Consider the following 19,433-nt stretch of genomic DNA (forward strand, 5'->3'; position numbering starts at 1 on the left):
GGTACACCAGGGAGGCTCATCAGAGCTCCAGGTACACCAGGGGGCTCAACAGAGCTCCAGGTACACCAGGGAGGCTCAACAGAGCTCCAGGTACACCAGGGGGGCTCAACAGAGCTCCAGGTACACCAGGGGGCCTCAACAGAGCTCCAGGTACACCAGGGAGGCTCAACAGAGCTCCAGGTACACCAGGGGGGGCTCAACAGAGCTCCAGGTACACTAGGGAGGCTCAACTGAGCTCCAGGTACACCAGGGAGGCTCAACAGAGCTCCAGGTACACCAGGGAGGCTCAACAGAGCCCCAGGTACACCAGGGGGGGCTCAACAGAGCTCCAGGTACACCAGGGGGGGGCTCAACAGAGCTCCAGGTACACCAGGGAGGCTCAACAGAGCTCCAGGTACACCAGGGAGGCTCAACAGAGCCCCAGGTACACCAGGGAGGCTCAACAGAGCTCCAGGTACACCAGGGGGGGGCTCAACAGAGCTCCAGGTACACCAGGGGGGGCTCAACAGAGCTCCAGGTACACCAGGGGGGGGCTCAACAGAGCTCCAGGTACACCAGGGAGGCTCAACAGAGCTCCAGGTAGCAGGAGGGTGACTGTGGGTGTGGTTAGCCTTCAGTCGTATATAGTGTTGTTCTCTACCTTAGTCGACGTTGGGGATACAAATTTGGCACTAAAGAGAAGGGGGTAAACCTAGAATGGGGTATCAAAGGGAATGGTAAACTTAAGGTGGGAGTTAACTTGTGTTTAGATTGTTGGACGCCAGTTAGGCGCCATACTCATAGGGTGACCTAATACCTTCTTAAGCTAAACAACTTAATGTATCAACAACCTCGTCAGCAGATTTGAATGCAATCTACTCTGCTGCAGACCTCAGACCTCAGACACACCCCGGGCATCAGAGCGTCTACACGCGCTCTCTTACACACTCTACAAGCTAGTTCGTGGCCCGTGTAGAAGATAGAAGATATATATATATATTTATAATAAAACTAAGAAAAAGCAGTGGACGCTTGGTACTCCAATTCCTGCCCACAACCTAATCATTCTACAGCAACCCGACCGATGTAACAAGATAGTTTTGCAGCCGCTGCTGCCGAGGAAGTATATGCCTTATAAATATAAGCTTCATGACTGCCTTAATTGCAAAGGGTTAAGGACCTGTCGTTGAAGTTTCTAATTTTCATTCAGCCTCAAATGTGGTGTCTAGTAATTAGCATCGTCTGTGTTTTCCCAGTAGAAATTAATCAGTCATTGCCCTCCCAAGCATGTAAGACTGTGGTTCATGAACCTCGCAGTAATGAGCATCTCCTCTCGGGTTCACATAAAGATTCGAGCGCACTCTTCAGAATAATCTTGGACTGAGGAATGAGGTAGAGTGGCTAGCTGAAATAGACATTGTAAAACAGTATCAAGCTCAAGACCCTGAAGTACGCTGCCACCAACTGAGTGGGTTCTGAGTGCCACCAACTGAGTGGGGTCTGAATGCCACCAACTGAGTGGGTTCTGAGTGCCACCAACTGAGTGGGTTCTGAGTGCCACCAACTGAGTGGGTTCTGAGTGCCACCAACTGAGTGGGTTCTGAGTGCCACCAACTGAGTGGGTTCTGAGTGCAATCAGCTGAGTGGGTTCTAAGTGCCATCAGCTGAGTGCTTCATTAAGAACTATTCTAAGAGTCCGCTCTTGCCTGCAGTAACTCTCCCACACTGACTATGCCACGTCAGTAAGTCTCTCATAACAACCTCTGATTTATATGTCTTCTACTGTGATATCTCTTCAGTAAAGAAACACATGGATAACAGAAAGTCAGTAATAATGTTTTTATTGCTCAGTGAGGTCTCTCTCCCCTCAGTGAGCTCTCTCCCCCCTCAGTGAGGTCTCTCTCCCCTCAGTGAGCTCTCTCCCCCCTCAGTGAGGTCTCTCTCCCCTCAGTGAGGTCTCTCTCCCCTCAGTGAGGTCTCTCTCCCCTCAGTGAGGTCTCTCTCCCCTCAGTGAGCTCTCTCCCCCCTCAGTGAGGTCTCTCTCCCCTCAGTGAGGTCTCTCTCCCCTCAGTGAGGTCTCTCTCCCCTCAGTGAGGTCTCTCTCTCCCCTCAATGAGGTCTCTCTCTCCTCAGTGAGGTCTCTCTCCCCTCAGTGAGGTCTCTCTCCCCTCAGTGAGATCTCTCTCCCCTCAGTGAAGTCTCTCTCCCCTCAGTGAGGTCTCTCTCCCCCTCAGTGAAGTCTTTCGCCCCTCAGTGAGCTCTCTTCCCCCTCAGTGAGGTCTCTCTCCCGTCAGTGAGGTCTCTCTTCCCTCAGTGAGGTCTCTCTCCCCTCAGTGAAGTCTCTCTCCCCTCAGTGAGGTCTCTCTCCTCTCAGTGAGGTCTCTCTCTCCCTTCAGTGAGGTCTCTCTTCCCTCAGTGAGGTCTCTCTCCTCTCAGTGAGGTCTCTCTCCCCTCAGTGAGATCTCTCTCCCCTCAGTGAAATCTTTCCCCCCTCAGTGAGGTCTCTCTCCGCTCAGTGAGGTCTCTCTCCCCTCAGTGAGATCTCTCTCCCCTCAGTCAGGTCTTTCCCCCCTCAGTGAGGTCTCTCTCCCCTCAGTGAGGTCTCTCTCCCCTCAGTGAGGTCTCTCTCCTCCTCAGTGAGGTCTCTCTCCCCTCAGTGAGATCTCTCTCCCCTCAGTGAGGTCTCTCCCTCTCAGTGAGGTCTCTCTCCCCTCAGTGAGGTCTCTCTCCCCTCAGTGAGGTCTCTCTCCCCTCAGTGAGATCTCTCTCCTCCTCAGTGAGGTCTCTCTCCCCCTCAGTGAGGTCTCTTTCCCCTCAGTGAGGTCTCTCTCCTCTCAGTGAGGTCTCTCTCCCCTCAGTGAGATCTCTCTTCCCTCAGTGAGGTCTTTCCCCCCCACAGTGAGGTCTCTCTCCCCTCAGTGAGGTCTCTCTCCCTTCAGTGAGGTCTCTCTCCTTTTCAGTGAGGTCTCTCTCCCCTCAGTGAGGTCTCTCTCCCCTCAGTGAGGTCTCTCTCCTCCTCAGTGAGGTCTCTTTCCCCTCAGTGAGGTCTCTCTCCCCTCAGTGAGGTCTCTCTCCCCTCAGTGAGGTCTCTCCCCCCTCAGTGAGGTCTCTCTCCCCTTCAGTGAGGTCTCTCTCCCCCCTCAGTGAGGTCTCTCTCTCCTCAGTGAGGTCTCTCTCCCCTCAGTGAGGTCTCTCTCCCCTCAGTGAGGTCACGCTCCCCTCAGTGAGGTCTCTCTCCCCTCAGTGAGGTCTCTCCCCCCCTCAGTGAGGTCTCTCTCCCCTCAGTGAGGTCCCTCTCCCCTCAGTGAGGTCTCTCTCCCCTCAGTGAGGTCCCTCTCCCCTCAGTGAGGTCTCTCCCCCCCTCAGTGAGGTCTCTCCCCCCTCAGTGAGGTCTTTCTTTCCTCAGTGAGGTCTCTCTCCTCCTCAGTGAGGTCTCTCTCCCCCCTCAGTGAGGCCTCTCTCCCCCCTCAGTGAGGCCTCTCTCCCCCCTCAGTGAGGTCTCTCTCCCCTCAGTGAGGTCACGCTCCCCTCAGTGAGGTCTCTCTCCCCTCAGTGAGGTCTCTCTCCCTTCAGTGAGGTCTCTCCCCCCCTCAGTGAGGTCTCTCTCCCCTCAGTGAGGTTTCTCTCCCCTCAGTGATCTCTCTCATCTCTCTTTAGGATGTCTTGGCTCACTGTGAGGTCTGTCGCCACCTTGCAAGATCTAAAAGCATAATACATTACACCCTGAAATCTAATACGGAACCCCTCTGAACCAAGGGCCATAGCTATTTACACGAGTCTTGCAGCCGTGAGCACATTCAACATCGAGTTACACGGAGTTGAAATGAAAAGGAAAGTTGGTCTGCAGGGCGTCGAGGACGGCAGGGCGCGGAGAGAGAGAGACCAGAATTCCTACTTTCCGGGAATTCGGCGCAGGTTCCTCGGAGCAGAAAATGGGTGTGTGTGAAGTCTTGGGACGGCGGCACAGGCAACTCCGACACGATTCACAGTCCACTTCGGACCTTGTCAGAAGCGGTCCGTAAACTACAGCGTCTGACCACCTTATTTCCCCGGCCGTGTAGACGCAATTACTGCTGCACTCTGGGAAGCCTCGCTGCCAGTTCGGCTGTTCGCCAGTTGGTTTGTGGTGCAGGCAACTGAATGGTCGGCTGGTGTACTGGTCGGCTAGTGTAGTGATCATTTGATGCAGAGAGGTCAAGCGGGGAGGGTGAAGAATTACGAAATACGGTAGTGAAGAGAGAGAGAGAGAGAGAGAGAGAGAGAGAGAGAGAGAGAGAGAGAGAGAGAGAGAGAGAGAGAGAGAGAGAGAGAGAGAGAGAGAGAGAGAGAGAGAGAGAGAGAGAGAGAGAGAGAGAGAGAGAGAGAGAGAGAGAGAGAGAGAGAGAGAGAGAGAGAGAGAGAGAGAGAGAGAGAGAGAGAGAGAGAGAGAGAGAGAGAGAGAGCTTAGAGGACAGAAAGAGAATTCAATGGAGAGACGTTATTGAGGGAGGCGTCAGAGTGAGAGATCAGTGAGAGAAGAGAGGGGACGTTGTCCACGTGTTGAAGGTCAAAATGTGGTACTGTAGTGCCATTTACAAGGGAAAGTCAATGGTGGCAGCCGGGGGGTGTTCACTGGACGAGAGGAGCTGGGAACGAGGAGAGACGGGGAGAGGGAGATGAAAATAGGCCGAAACACCCAACAAATCTTTCACTGAAGAGCTAGAGACATTTCCGTAACTGTAACCAGGACTGTAAACTGGTTACAGTCCTCAAGGTCCTGTCGCACCGTCACTACCACAGTCCCAGCACCCTGACCTGCCGCACAGTAAGGCAAACTATCCAAAAAACGAAACAAGGACCCTGTTCTTTCTTGGGAGTCGCTGTTACACCCATCACGTTGTTCGACCTCTCAAAATTTCATATTCCATTATACTTCCCTGTTCTTGGCTGTAACTGGTGGTGGGGCTCCTGCTACTGGCTGTAACTGGTGGTGGGGCTCCTGCTACTGGCTGTAACTGGTGATGGGGCTCCTGCTACTGGCTGTAACTGGTGGTGGGGCTCCTGCTACTGGCTGTAACTGGTGGTGGGGCTCCTGCTACTGACTGTAACTGGTGGTGGGGCTCCTGCTACTGGCTGTAACTGGTGGTGGGGCTCCTGCTACTGGCTGTAACTGGTGGTGGGGCTCCTGCTACTGGCTGTAACTGGTGATGGGGCTGCGTCTGCTGCTGCCTGTAACTGGTGATGGGGCTGCGTCTGCTGCTGTCTGTAACTGGTGATGGGGCTGCGTCTGCTGCTGCCTGTAACTGGTGATGGGGCTGCGTCTGCTGCTGCCTGTAACTGGTGATGGGGCTGCGTCTGCTGCTGCCTGTAACTGGTGATGGGGCTGCGTCTGCTGCTGCCTGTAACTGGTGATGGGGCTGCGTCGGCTGCTGCCTGTAACTGGTGATGGGGCTGCGTCTGCTGTTGCCTGTAACTGGTGATGGGGCTGCGTCTGCTGCTGCCTGTAACTGGTGATGGGGCTGCGTCTGCTGCTGTCTGTAACTGGTGATGGGGCTGCGTCTGCTGCTGCCTGTAACTGGTGATGGGGCTGCTTCTGCTGCTGTCTGTAACTGGTGATGGGGCTGCGTCTGCTGCTGCCTGTAACTGGTGATGGGGCTGCGTCTGCTGCTGCCTGTAACTGGTGATGGGGCTGCGTCTGCTGCTGCCTGTAACTGGTGATGGGGCTGCGTCTGCTGCTGCCTGTAACTGGTGATGGGGCTGCGTCGGCTGCTGCCTGTAACTGGTGATGGGGCTGCGTCTGCTGTTGCCTGTAACTGGTGATGGGGCTGCGTCTGCTGCTGCCTGTAACTGGTGATGGGGCTGCGTCTGCTGCTGCCTGTAACTGGTGATGGGGCTGCGTCTGCTGCTGCCTGTAACTGGTGATGGGGCTGCGTCTGCTGCTGCCTGTAACTGGTGATGGGGCTGCGTCTGCTGCTGCCTGTAACTGGTGATGGGGCTGCGTCTGCTGCTGCCTGTAACTGGTGATGGGGCTGCGTCTGCTGCTGCCTGTAACTGGTGATGGGGCTGCGTCTGCTGCTGCCTGTAACTGGTGATGGGGCTGCGTCTGCTGCTGCCTGTAACTGGTGATGGGGCTGCGTCTGCTGCTGTCTGTAACTGGTGATGGGGCTGCGTCTGCTGCTGCCTGTAACTGGTGATGGGGCTGCGTCTGCTGCTGCCTGTAACTGGTGATGGGGCTGCGTCTGCTGCTGCCTGTAACTGGTGATGGGGCTGCGTCTGCTGCTGCCTGTAACTGGTGATGGGGCTGCGTCTGCTGCTGCCTGTAACTGGTGATGGGGCTGCGTCTGCTGCTGCCTGTAACTGGTGATGGGGCTGCGTCTGCTGCTGTCTGTAACTGGTGATGGGGCTGCGTCTGCTGCTGCCTGTAACTGGTGATGGGGCTGCGTCTGCTGCTGCCTGTAACTGGTGATGGGGCTGCGTCTGCTGGTGCCTGTAACTGGTGATGGGGCTGCGTCTGCTGCTGCCTGTAACTGGTGATGGGGCTGCGTCTGCTGCTGTCTGTAACTGGTGATGGGGCTGCGTCTGCTGCTGCCTGTAACTGGTGATGGGGCTGCGTCTGCTGCTGGCTGTAACTGGTGATGGGGCTGCGTCTGCTGCTGCCTGTAACTGGTGATGGGGCTGCGTCTGCTGCTGCCTGTAACTGGTGATGGGGCTGCGTCTGCTGGTGCCTGTAACTGGTGATGGGGCTGCGTCTGCTGCTGCCTGTAACTGGTGATGGGGCTGCGTCTGCTGCTGCCTGTAACTGGTGATGGGGCTGCGTCTGCTGCTGCCTGTAACTGGTGATGGGGCTGCGTCTGCTGCTGCCTGTAACTGGTGATGGGGCTGCGTCTGCTGCTGCCTGTAACTGGTGATGGGGCTGCGTCTGCTGCTGCCTGTAACTGGTGATGGGGCTGCGTCTGCTGCTGCCTGTAACTGGTGATGGGGCTGCGTCTGCTACTGGCTGTAACTGGTGATGGGGCTGCGTCTGCTGCTGGCTGTAACTGGTGATGGGGCTGCGTCTGCTGCTGCCTGTAACTGGTGATGGGGCTGCGTCTGCTGCTGCCTGTAACTGGTGATGGGGCTGCGTCGGCTGCTGCCTGTAACTGGTGATGGGGCTGCGTCTGCTGCTGCCTGTAACTGGTGATGGGGCTGCGTCGGCTGCTGTCCTGTAACTGGTGATGGGGCTGCGTCTGCTGCTGCCTGTAACTGGTGATGGGGCTGCGTCTGCTGCTGCCTGTAACTGGTGATGGGGCTGCGTCTGCTGCTGCCTGTAACTGCTTGTAATACACACACACACACGCTTATTTTACTCCTATAACTATTTGTGTTTAATTCTTTACAAATAAAGCAACATGCATAATTTTCTTAAAATCTCTAGACAACTTCTCTTGTTGTTGAAAGAGAAATATTAATTTAATAATCTTTAATAAACAGATCTTTGGCTGCAGATGTCAATATGTGTGTGTGTGTCAGCATATTAATGTTCCTAATTTATGTTCCATGTTCTGAAGCCTGCTGGAACATGTTACAGGTGAGCAAGTAGTGACTGAACGAGTGTCCGTATGCTACTCCACAATATTTGCTGTGTAATTCTTGTGTCGTGTTGATCCAGGTGTCCAAGTGTCCGGGTGTGTCATGTGTCCAAGTGTCCGGGTGTGTCATGTGTCCAAGTGTCCGGGTGTGTCATGTGTCCAAGTGTCCGGGTGTGTCATGTGTCCAAGTGTCCGGGTGTGTCATGTGTCCAAGTGTCCGGGTGTGTCATGTGTCCAGGTGAAGTGTTGCTGGCGCCGCTCTTATGTGGCATCACCCGCAAGTCTCCACGGTCTAGCTAACTGTTGCAACCCCCATTGCAAGTCACATCGTCAAGTTGAGGGCGAGATGGTGGCGATGGGAGTGAATGTCAACAAGTTGGTGATGTGTGAGTGAGTCAGCGAGGCAGGAGAGAGGAGCCTGTGTTGACGGTATTCCTCCACACACACACACACACACACACACACACACACACACACACACACACACACACACACACACACACACACACACACACACACACGCACACACACACACACACACACACACACACACACACACACACACACACACACACACACACACACACACACACACACACACACACACACACACACACACACACACACACACACACACACACACACACACACACAAATTGTGTGTGTGTGATTGTAAGGCCAATCCTGAAGTATGCAGCCCCAGCATGGAGCCCGTATCTAGTCAAGCACAAGACGAAGCTGGAAAAAGTTCAGAGGTATGCCACTAGGCTAGTCCCAGAACTAAGAGGCATGAGTTATGAGGACAGACTACGTGAACTGCACCTCACGTCGCTGGAAGGCAGAAGAGCTCGGGGAGACATGATCACCACATACAAAATTCTCAGGGGAATTGACAGGGGTAGACAAGGATGGATTTTTTAACACGGGTGGTACGCGAACAAGGGGACACAGGTGGAAGCTGAGTACCCAAATGAGCCACAGAGACATTAGAAAAAACTTTTTCAGTGTAAGAGTAGTTAGTAAATGGAATGCACTAGGAAGTGATGTGGTGGAGGCTGACTCCATACACAGTTTCAAATGTAGATATGACAGAGCCAGTAGGCTCAGGAATCTGTACACCAGTTGATTGACGGTTGAGAGGCGGGACCAAAGAGTCAGAGCTCAATCCCCGCAAGCACAATTAGGTGAGTACACACACACACACACACACACACACACACACACACACACACACACACACACACACACACACACACACACACACACACACACACACACACACAATTCCATTAGTGGGGAAATGGAATGCACTTCAGGAACAGGTTGTGGAAGCAAATACTATTCATAATTTTAAAACCAGGTATGATAGGGAAATGGGACAGGAGTCATTGCTGTAAACAACCGATGCTCGAAAGGCGGGATCCAAGAGTCAATGCTCGATCCTGCAGACACAACTAGGTGAGTACAACTAGGTGAGTACACACACACACACAGGAAGTGATGTGGTGGAGGCTGACTCCATACACAGTTTCAAATGTAGATATGATAGAGCCCAGTAAGCTCAGGAATCTGTACACCAGTTGATTGATGGTTGAGAGGCGGGACCAAAGAGCCAGAGCTCAACCCCCGCAAGCACAATTAGGTGAGTTCAATTAGGTGAGTACACACATCGTTCACTCCAGAGCATCTGGAGTGAACGAACTTTGTAACGCAACATCAGCATGGGTTCAGGGATGGCAAATCATGTCTAACAGGTTTAATTGAGTTCTATGACCGGGCAACAAAAATTAGGCAAGAGAGAGAGAGAGAGAGATGGGTACCCTCACTCTCTTTAGTACTCTTCCTGATACACCAGCCTGTTATTCTAGTTTGTGTATGAGTTGCTTGTGAGGAACAGTGTTAAAAGCTTCATGACAATTCAGGAAATTGCAGTCTTCTCAGCCCACTTTTTCCTGTCTGATTATTGACATCATGCCATAGAACTCTTAATAATTTTGGTCAAGTAAGATTTTCCTTTCTAAATCCATGTTGATGAACATACGAATTTTGTAAACAGAATTCATATGTTCAAAGTGTTCAACGCGCCTGCCAAGTAGTCTCTAATATCTTATTGTGAATATTTGTTAGTGATGCCGACTTGCAGATGAGTGACTCTTGCCTTTGGCATCTTCTAAATTTCAGGTAGTTCCCCCCATTTCTGGTGAGAAGTGCAAACCTGCCTCTCTTTTTGGACCCGTGGTGAGATCCTGTCAGGGCCTGTGTCTTTCCATCTAATCCAGTTCCTCTGTTTCCTAACTTCTTCTGTTTACTCTCCTATTTTGATCAGTCTATCTTCTGGCAGTGTCTGCCCTTGAGTAACTTTGGATTTAATGGTAGATCTTGTTCCACCTATACAACTTTCTGGAAGCTTTTATTGAATTCTTCGCACACTTCCTTATCATTCTCTGTTACTCCCGTTATGTAGTTTGAAATCTCTCTCTCTCTCTCTCTCTCTCTCTCTCTCTCTCTCTCTCTCTCTCTCTCTCTCTCTCTCTCTCTCTCTCTCTCTCTCTCTCTCTCTCTCTCTCTCTCTCTCTCTTTCTCTCCCCCTAGCACTCTCCCAGGGCCTCGTTCACTCCCCCAGGATGCCACACCCCAGCCTCACTTACAGTGTTTACTCAGCGCTCCGGCACAATGAATGGGCCCGGATAGTTTACGCTAATTATCAAAACAAACTTAGAACCACCCAAGGAGGCGTACGTCAGCAGGTGGTAGGGTGGATTGTGAAGCATGGGGGGGTGGTGGATTGTGAAGCATGGGGGGGGTGGATTGTGAAGCATTGGGGGGGGGGTGGATTGTGAAGCATGGGGGGGGGGTGGATTGTGAAGCATGGGGGGGGGGGTGGATTGTGAAGCATTGGGGGGGGGGTGGATTGTGAAGCATGGGGGGGATTGTGAAGCATGGGGGGGTGGATTGTGAAGCATGGGGGGGGGTGGATTGTGAAGCATGGGGGGGGTGGATCGTGAGGCATGGGGGGGGGGTGGATTGCGAAGCATGGGGGGGGATTGTGAAGCATGGGGGGGTGGATTGTGAAGCATGGGGGGGATTGTGAAGCATGGGGGGGTGGATTGTGAAGCATGGGGGGGGTGGATTGTGAAGCATGGGGGGGGTGGATTGTGAAGCATGGGGGGGGGGGATTGTGAAGCATGGGGGGGTGGATTGTGAAGCATGGGGGGGGGGATTGTGAAGCATGGGGGGGTGGATTGTGAAGCATGGGGGGGGGTGGATTGTGAAGCATGGGGGGGGGATTGTGAAGCATGGGGGGGTTGGATTGTGAAGCATTGGGGGGGTGGATTGTGAAGCATGGGGGGGGTGGATTGTGAAGCATGGGGGGGGGGATTGTGAAGCATGGGGGGTTGGATTGTGAAGCATGGGGGGGTGGATTGTGAAGCATGGGGGGGTGGATTGTGAAGCATGGGGGGTGGATTGTGAAGCATGGGGGGGTGGATTGTGAAGCATGGGGGGGTGGATTGTGAAGCATGGGGGGGGGGTGGATTGTGAAGCATGGGGGGGGGTGGATTGTGAAGCATGGGGGGGTGGATTGTGAAGCATGGGGGGGTGGATTGTGAAGCATGGGGGGGAGGGTGGATTGTGAAGCATTGGGGGGGGTGGATTGTGAAGCATGGGGGGGGTGGATTGTGAAGCATGGGGGGGGGATTGTGAAGCATGGGGGGGGTGGATTGTGAAGCATGGGGGGGGTGGATTGTGAAGCATGGGGGGGTGGATTGTGAAGCATGGGGGGGTGGATTGTGAAGCATGGGGGGGGGATTGTGAAGCATGGGGGGGTGGATTGTGAAGCATTGGGGGGGGGTGGATTGTGAAGCATGGGGGGGGGTGGATTGTGAAGCATGGGGGGGAGGTGGATTGTGAAGCATGGGGGGGTGGATTGTGAAGCATGGGGGGGGGGTGGATTGTGAAGCATGGGGGGGGGTGGATTGTGAAGCATGGGGGGGGGATTGTGAAGCATGGGGGGGGTGGATTGTGAAGCATTGGGGGGGGGTGGATTGTGAAGCATGGGGGGGGTGGATTGTGAAGCATGGGGGGGATTGTGAAGCATGGGGGGGTGGATTGTGAAGCATGGGGGGGTGGATTGTGAAGCATGGGGGGGGTGGATTGTGAAGCATGGGGGGGGGTGGATTGTGAAGCATGGGGGGGTGGATTGTGAAGCATGGGGGGGTGGATTGTGAAGCATGGGGGGGTGGTGGATTGTGAAGCATGGGGGGGTGGATTGTGAAGCATGGGGGGGGGTGGATTGTGAAGCATGGGGGGTGGATTGTGAAGCATGGGGGGGGGTGGATTGTGAAGCATGGGGGGGTGGATTGTGAAGCATGGGGGGGGGAGGGTGGATTGTGAAGCATTGGGGGGGGGTGGATTGTGAAGCATGGGGGGGTGGATTGTGAAGCATGGGGGGGTGGATTGTGAAGCATGGGGGAGGGTTGAATTGTGAAGCATGGGGGGGTGGATTGTGAAGCATGGGGGGGGTGGATTGTGAAGCATGGGGGGGGTGGATTGTGAAGCATGGGGGGGAGGGTGGATTGTGAAGCATGGGGGGGGGGGGTGGATTGTGAAGCATGGGGGGGTGGATTGTGAAGCATGGGGGGGGGGGTGGATTGTGAAGCATGGGGGGGTGGATTGTGAAGCATGGGGGGGGGTGGATTGTGAAGCATGGGGGGGGGGTGGATTGTGAAGCATGGGGGGGTGGATTGTGAAGCATGGGGGGGTGGATTGTGAAGCATGGGGGGGGGTGGATTGTGAAGCATGGGGGGGGGGGGTGGATTGTGAAGCATGGGGGGGTGGATTGTGAAGCATTGGGGGGTGGATTGTGAAGCATGGGGGGTGGATTGTGAAGCATGGGGGGGGGGTGGATTGTGAAGCATCTTGGGGGCGTGGATTGTGAAGCATGGGGGGGTGGATTGTGAAGCATGGGGGGGGGTTGATTGTGAAGCATGGGGGGGGAGGGTGGATTGTGAAGCATTGGGGGGGTGGATTGTGAAGCATGGGGGGGGTGGATTGTGAAGCATGGGGGGGGGTGGATTGTGAAGCATGGGGGGGGGTGGATTGTGAAGCATGGGGGGGTGGATTGTGAAGCATGGGGGGGTGGATTATGAAGCATGGGGGGGTGGATTGTGAAGCATGGGGGGGGGTGGATTGTGAAGCATGGGGGGGTGGATTGTGAAGCATGGGGGGGTGGATTGTGAAGCATGGGGGGGTGGATTGTGAAGCATGGGGGGTGGATTGTGAAGCATGGGGGGGTGGATTGTGAAGCATGGGGGGGTGGGATTGTGAAGCATGGGGGGGGGTGGATTTTGAAGCATGGGGGGGTGGATTGTGAAGCATGGGGGGGGTGGATTGTGAAGCATGGGGGGGGGAGGGAGGATTGTGAAGCATTGGGGGGGGTGGATTGGGGAAAGGGAGGGGGAGAGCGAGGGTTGGGGGTACAGGGGTACATACCCTGTACCCCCAACCTTCTTTCCAGAATCATATACCTATTTCTTAACTTGAACACAGTTACTGTTCTGGCATCTGGACGGGGCAGATAATACAACAAAGTAATACGCTTTAGATATATATATTTAATTACATATGGCTTAGAACTTCAGTGATGGTGTATATTGCTAAAGCACTGTTTAGTAATGGTAACAACAACACCAGCAGTAACAATAGTTGTAACAACACCAGCAGTAACAATAGTTGTAACAACACCAGCAGTAACAATAGTTGTAACAACACCAGCAGTAACAATAGTTGTAACAACACCAGCAGTAACAATAGTTGTAACAACACCAGCAGTAACAATAGTTGTAACAACACCAGCAGTAACAATAGTTGTAACAACAACACCAGCAGTAACAATAGTTGTAACAACACCAGCAGTAACAATAGTTGTAACAACAGCACTGGCTATTGATTAATTACCTCCTATTCCAAACTATTATCCGTAACATATATCATAAAACTACACAAGTGAGAGAGTACTTCTCCCTCTTCCACTTGCCCAGGTGATGGAGGTAAGAAGGAAGGGGTGTTGGAAGACGGGAAGGGGTGTTGGAAGACGGGAAGGGGTGTTGGAAGACGGGAAGGGGTGTTGGAAGACGGGAAGGGGTGTGGGAAGACGGGAAGGGGTGTGGGAAGACGGGAAGGGGTGTTGGAAGACGGGAAGGGGTGTGCGAAGACGGGAAGGGGTGTGGGAAGACGGGAAGGGGTGTTGGAAGACGGGAAGGGGTGTTGGAAGACGGGAAGGGGTGTGGGAAGACGGGAAGGGGTGTTGGAAGACGGGAAGGGGTGTGGGAAGACGGGAAGGGGTGTTGGAAGACGGGAAGGGGTGTTGGAAGACGGGAAGGGGTGTTGGAAGACGGGAAGGGGTGTTGGAAGACGGGAAGGGGTGTTGGAAGACGGGAAGAGGTGTTGGAAGACGGGAAGGGGTGTGCGAAGACGGGAAGGGGTGTGCGAAGACGGGAAGGGGTGTGCGAAGACGGGAAGGGGTGTGCGAAGACGGGAAGGGGGTGTGGGAAGACGGGAAGGGGTGTGGGAAGACGGGAAGGGGGTGTGGGAAGACGGGAAGGGGTGTGGGAAGACGGGAAGGGGAGGAGGACGTAGACAGTATTAGTGGAAAACGGAAGAGACAAAGGAATGGTTGGCGAGGAAATAACCAAGAAAGCCAAAGTAATTGAAATTAAGGAAGTTATTAGAAATGGGAGGGAGGAGATAAGGGAGAGGGAGAGAGCAAGAGGAAAGGGTTACAAGTAGGTTGTTGGTGGGAGGGAATAGTAGGGATGGAAGAGGGAGAAGGGAAGGAAACTATTAGGAGAAATCGCCAAGCCATTACCTCTATATAGCACTTGGAATGGATTAGGATAAGGATTTGAGATGGGACGGGGTTAAGGAATGGTGCCCTCAACCACGTGGACGGTCGGGGGGATTGAACTCCGACCTGCATAAAGTGAGACCGTCGCTCTACCGTCCAACCCAAAGGAAGGGAGGGGTGGAAATGCTGTGTGTGTGTACACATACATATTACATTTTATTGGGCCATTATAAACCCCGATTTGGAAATAACTTGCATTCATTTTGGAAATTTTTTTGATGGTTTACAGTACGACCAAACTAACCGGTTGAGAGAGTGTGTGTATACTCAGTGAACCGGTGGGTTATTTAACAGTTAGTTTACCCCTCACTCGTTGCTACACAGACCAGCTAATTGACAACTATATAGGGTATTTGGAGCGACCTTTGTTGGGTCATAATAGGCAGCTTTTGTTGTCCAGTCCGCCGGAAGAGTGGAGGATCCCGCCTCAACTACGCCTGTCAGTCCTGGGAATTGACTCACATCTCCTGGAAAGGATCAGATTGTCTCTAAACGGCCGACCGTCTCTCCCTCACCAGCTGGCCAGGCCTCCTGTCCACTCTTTCTGACCAGTCTTCCTGTCCAGTCTTCCTGTCCAGTCTTCCTGTCCAGTCCTCCTGTCCAGTCTTTCTGACCAGTCTTCCTGTCCAGTCTTTCTGACCAGTCTTCCTGTCCAGTCTTCCTGTCCAGTTTTCCTGTCCAGCCTTCCTCATCCTGTAACAGTGCAAGTATTTTGCACTCTTTCGTGTATAATTGTGAGTTGTAATTGTGTGTGTATGTATGCTTATGTGCGTGTTGGGGTGGTGCGAGATGGTATGAGGGGAGGTGTTGACTAGCTTCAATCCGCTGACGGCAGTACTTTCAACAAAGAAGCCCTGTTCTGGCTTGCGAGAGTACCCACCCTGGCTCGGCCAGAGAGGTGGTTGAGTAGTGAGAGTGGAACCTTTACAAGAGAGAGTACATCCAACCAGCTCCTCCATCCGGGCGGGTGATTAGCCATCACCCACCCCTGGGTGAACTTGTTAGTGAGGTAAGAGTTCAGTTATGCATTGTGTTTTAGTGGTGACAAGCTAGTAGAGTCTGAACCATTTAGCTATGTATGGTGTGGGCGTGTATGGAGTGGGTGATCCCCCCCCCGCTTTCAATTTGGTAAATATTGTGTTAAATAATAGGATGTCAAAATGTTAATTGAAATAAATTGAGATAACTTGATTAATAAATTTCTATGTGTAGAAGAACAAGCTTGACTTGTTTAGTTCTCTTTTTGAATCAATGTCCCTTCAAGTAAGAGTTAAGGCTAGAGAGATATCTAGATGAACACGTGAGAAATAACTAAATTAAGCAGTGTTCCTGTCGCATTGTTTAAATAAAATAAATTTATATTTAGTTTCAATGACAGGTGGTGACAGCAAGCATCAGAACATCTTAGAACTTAGAACATCTTATACTTAGTATAGTATAACATCATAGTATAGATAGAATAAAATCAGTCTACTCGCCTTATTCTTCTTATTCCTCCTACATCACTCTACTCTTCCTCCTCCATTCTCTCCCTCCTGCCTCCCCTCTCCCCGTTCGCTCCCCATTTTCTATTCCCGCTCGCCTCTTCCCCACCTCAGTTCCTGCCTCAACCTCCCTCATGTTCTATCTACCCATCCTTCATCCCTCTTTCCTCCTTCTCTCCTGCTTCCCCTACTTTGTTCGGAATTTCTTGTCCTCCCTCCCTCCTGTTACAATCCACCTTGTTGACCAACCTCTCTCTCTGTCTCTCTCTCTCTCTCTCTCTCTCTCTCTCTCTCTCTCTCTCTCTCTCTCTCTCTCTCTCTCTCTCTCTCTCTCTCTCTCTCTCTCTCTCTCTCTCTCTCTCTCTCTCTCTCTCTCTCTCTCTCTCAGCCATGCGAGGTGTTGCACCATGGATGTCATCCAGAGCGGCCAAACAAGTACAAACACAGCACAAACACACACACAAGGTGTCCAGCATAAAAATAATGAGATTGAGGCTTTACTTGTGCACGTCGTTAGTCTGTTGGTCTTTAAAGAATATGTTATATTTTTTTCCAGGAAAGTTTTAAGCAGTAGCAGACCAGTGGTTTTAAATGTTTAAATGTTCAAATTATGAACCGTTTATCAACTCGCCTACATGTGGTCTCCTAGATGTGGTCTCCTAGATGTGGTCTCCTAGATGTGGTCTCCTAGATGTGCTCACCTAGATGTGCTCACCTAGATGTGCTCACCTAGATGTGCTCACCTAGATGTGGTCTCCTAGATGTGCTCACCTAGATGTGGTCTCCTAGATGTGGTCTCCAAGATGTGGTCACCTAGATGTGGTCTCCTAGATGTGGTCTCCTAGATGTGCTGACCTAGATGTGCTGAACTAGATATGCTGAACTAGATGTGCTGACCTTGATGTGCTGAACTAGATGTGCTGACCTAGATGTGCTGAACTAGATGTGCTGACCTAGATGTGCTGACCTTGATGTGCTGACCTAGATGTGTTGACCTAGATGTGCTGAACTAGATGTGCTGACCTAGATGTGCTGACCTAGATGTGCTGAACTAGATGTGCTGACCTAGATGTGCTGAACTAGATGTGCTGAACTAGATGTGCTGACCTAGATGTGCTGACCGAGATGTGCTGAACTAGATGTGCTGACCTAGATGTGCTGAACTAGATGTGCTGACCTAGATGTGCTGACCTAGATGTGCTGACCTAGATGTGCTGAACTAGATGTGCTGACCTAGATGTGCTGACCTAGATGTGCTGAACTAGATGTGCTGACCTAGATGTGCTGAACTAGATGTGCTGACCTAGATGTGCTGACCTAGATGTGCTGAACTAGATGTGCTGAACTAGATGTGCTGACCTAGATGTGCTGACCTAGATGTGCTGAACTAGATGTGCTGACCTAGATGTGCTGACCTAGATGTGCTGACGTAGATGTGCTGACCTAGATGTGCTGACCTAGATGTGCTGACTTAGATGTGCTGACCTAGATGTGCTGACCTAGATGTGCTGAACTAGATGTGCTGACCTAGATGTGCTGACCTAGATGTGCTGACCTAGATGTGCTGACCTAGATGTGCTCACCTAGATGTGCTGACCTAGATGTGCTGAACTAGATGTGCTCACCTAGATGTGCTCACCTAGATGTGCTCACCTAGATGTGCTCACCTAGATGTGCTCACCTAGATGTGCTCACCGAGATGTGCTCACCTAGATGTGCTCACCTAGATGTGCTGAACTAGATGTGCTCACCTAGATGTGCTCACTTAGATGTGCTCACCTAGATGTGCTCACCTAGATGTGCTCACCTAGATGTGCTCACCTAGATGTGCTCACTTAGATGTGCTCACTTAGATGTGCTCACCTAGATGTACTCACCTAGACGTGCTCACCTAGATGTGCTCACCTAGATGTGCTCACTTAGATGTGCTCACTTAGATGTGCTCACCTAGATGTGCTCACCTAGATGCTCTTTCAAAGGATGCTATACGAGGCTAAATAAGATAATCCTGAGGTGACACTTGAACACAGCGAGTGACACCAGACGACAGGTGCCATCACCACGACGCCAGACCTCTCACGACACCAGACCTCTCACGACGCCAGATCTCTCACGACGCCACACCTCTCACGACACCAGACCTCTCACGACGCCAGATCTCTCACGACGCCACACCTCTCACGACACCAGACCTCTCACGACGCCAGACCTCTCACGACGCCAGACCTCTCACGACACCAGACCTCTCACGACACCAGACCTCTCACGACGCCACACCTCTCACGACGTCAGACCTCTCACGACGCCACACCTCTCACGACGCCAGATCTGTCACGACGCCAGACCTCTCACGACACCAGACCTCTCACGACGCCAGACCTCTCACGACGCCAGACCTCTCACGACGCCAGACCTCTCACGACACCAGACCTCTCACAACGCCAGACGTCTCACGACGCCAGACCTCTCACGACGCCAGACCCTCACGACGCCAGACCTCTCACGACGCCAGACGTCTCACGACGCCAGACGTCTCACGACGCCAGACGTCTCACGACGCCAGACCTCACGACACCAGACCTCTCACAACGCCAGACCTCTCACGACGCCAGACCTCACGACGCCAGACCTCACGACACTAGACCTCTCACGACGCCAGACCTCACGACACTAGACCTCTCACGACGCCAGACCTCTCACGACGCCAGGGTTACAATGCTTGGAAGAGAGACCGAAAGAAAGGGGAAATAAGATGTAAAGAAGAGGGGGGGGGGGTAAAGATGGGGGCGAGGCAGGCGTATTGGAAGCTCCCCTTCACATTAGTTCTGGCCTGTGGCTGCGTCCCTCCCTTCTCTTCCATTATAAAATTGCCTACTGGAGTAGAATTGAGGCGGCCCGGGCCGTCTGTCCATCTGCCTGGCTCATCCTATCTCTTCCCGTCCACCTTTTGTGTTCACCTGCCTCTGACTACTTCCGTCTTGCATATTCCTCCGCCCCAGTGCTTCCTTTACTGATTTTTATGAGGCTGGTTGGTCACTTGTCCCCCCTCTTCCCCCACCCCCGCCTCCGTCACCGTCTTGAGGAGTTACTCTTGCCAGGATGTTGCGCCCGCGCCTGCACATCCAACTGTATCACTTGTATGATGGAGTGTTCTAGTGCAGGGGTCTGGTGTGTTACGTCCAGTAGGTATACTTCTATACATTGTCACATGTGCAGCTTGACGGCTGTGTATATGTAGCTTCAAGAACATGTGTGCGAGCATGTATATGTATGTATACAGGCGTGTGATGGGACGGTCCAGCTGTTAGGCGTTAAATGATCTCCATATTTTCTCACGTTGGTGTTTATGTACATATTTACAGCGATACGATCAGAGATGGAAGGTGTTAACAACTGCTAGAAGTGGTTCGAGGATGTTACAAGGTGCTTGAACTTAATAGATATTAGAAGGTACTAGAAATTAATAGATGATGTTAGAAGGAACTAGAAATTAATAGATACTCTAGAAGATGCTAGGAG

The 19,433-nt window shown here is 52.6% G+C and overlaps 1 protein-coding gene across 1 annotated transcript; it reads right to left on the reverse strand.

The window, feature by feature from the left end:
- Positions 1-5,146: 5,146 nt before the first annotated feature.
- On the reverse strand, positions 5,147-15,122 carry LOC138368260 (uncharacterized protein FLJ40521-like). Its single transcript, XM_069330813.1, has 2 exons — positions 14,980-15,122; positions 5,147-7,271 (listed from the first exon to the last, which is right to left on the reverse strand). The coding sequence occupies exons 1-2, from the start codon at positions 15,120-15,122 to the stop codon at positions 5,147-5,149; spliced, it is 2,268 nt and encodes a 755-aa protein (XP_069186914.1).
- Positions 15,123-19,433: the final 4,311 nt, after the last annotated feature.

Source organism: Procambarus clarkii, chromosome 24 (genome assembly GCF_040958095.1).
Source record: "Procambarus clarkii isolate CNS0578487 chromosome 24, FALCON_Pclarkii_2.0, whole genome shotgun sequence".
Taxonomy (NCBI): Eukaryota; Metazoa; Arthropoda; class Malacostraca; order Decapoda; family Cambaridae; genus Procambarus; species Procambarus clarkii.

What these genes read in the sequence shown, in the direction of transcription:
- LOC138368260 (XM_069330813.1), bottom strand. Translation starts at nt 15,122, where the DNA reads ATGAGGAAGGCTGGACAGGAAAACTGGACAGGAAGACTGGACAGGAAG. An exon ending in AAGACTGGACAGGAAGACTG is followed by an intron (nt 7,272 to 14,979) that starts GTCAGAAAGAGT and finishes GTGTATTACAAG; the next exon opens with CAGTTACAGGCAGCAGCAGA.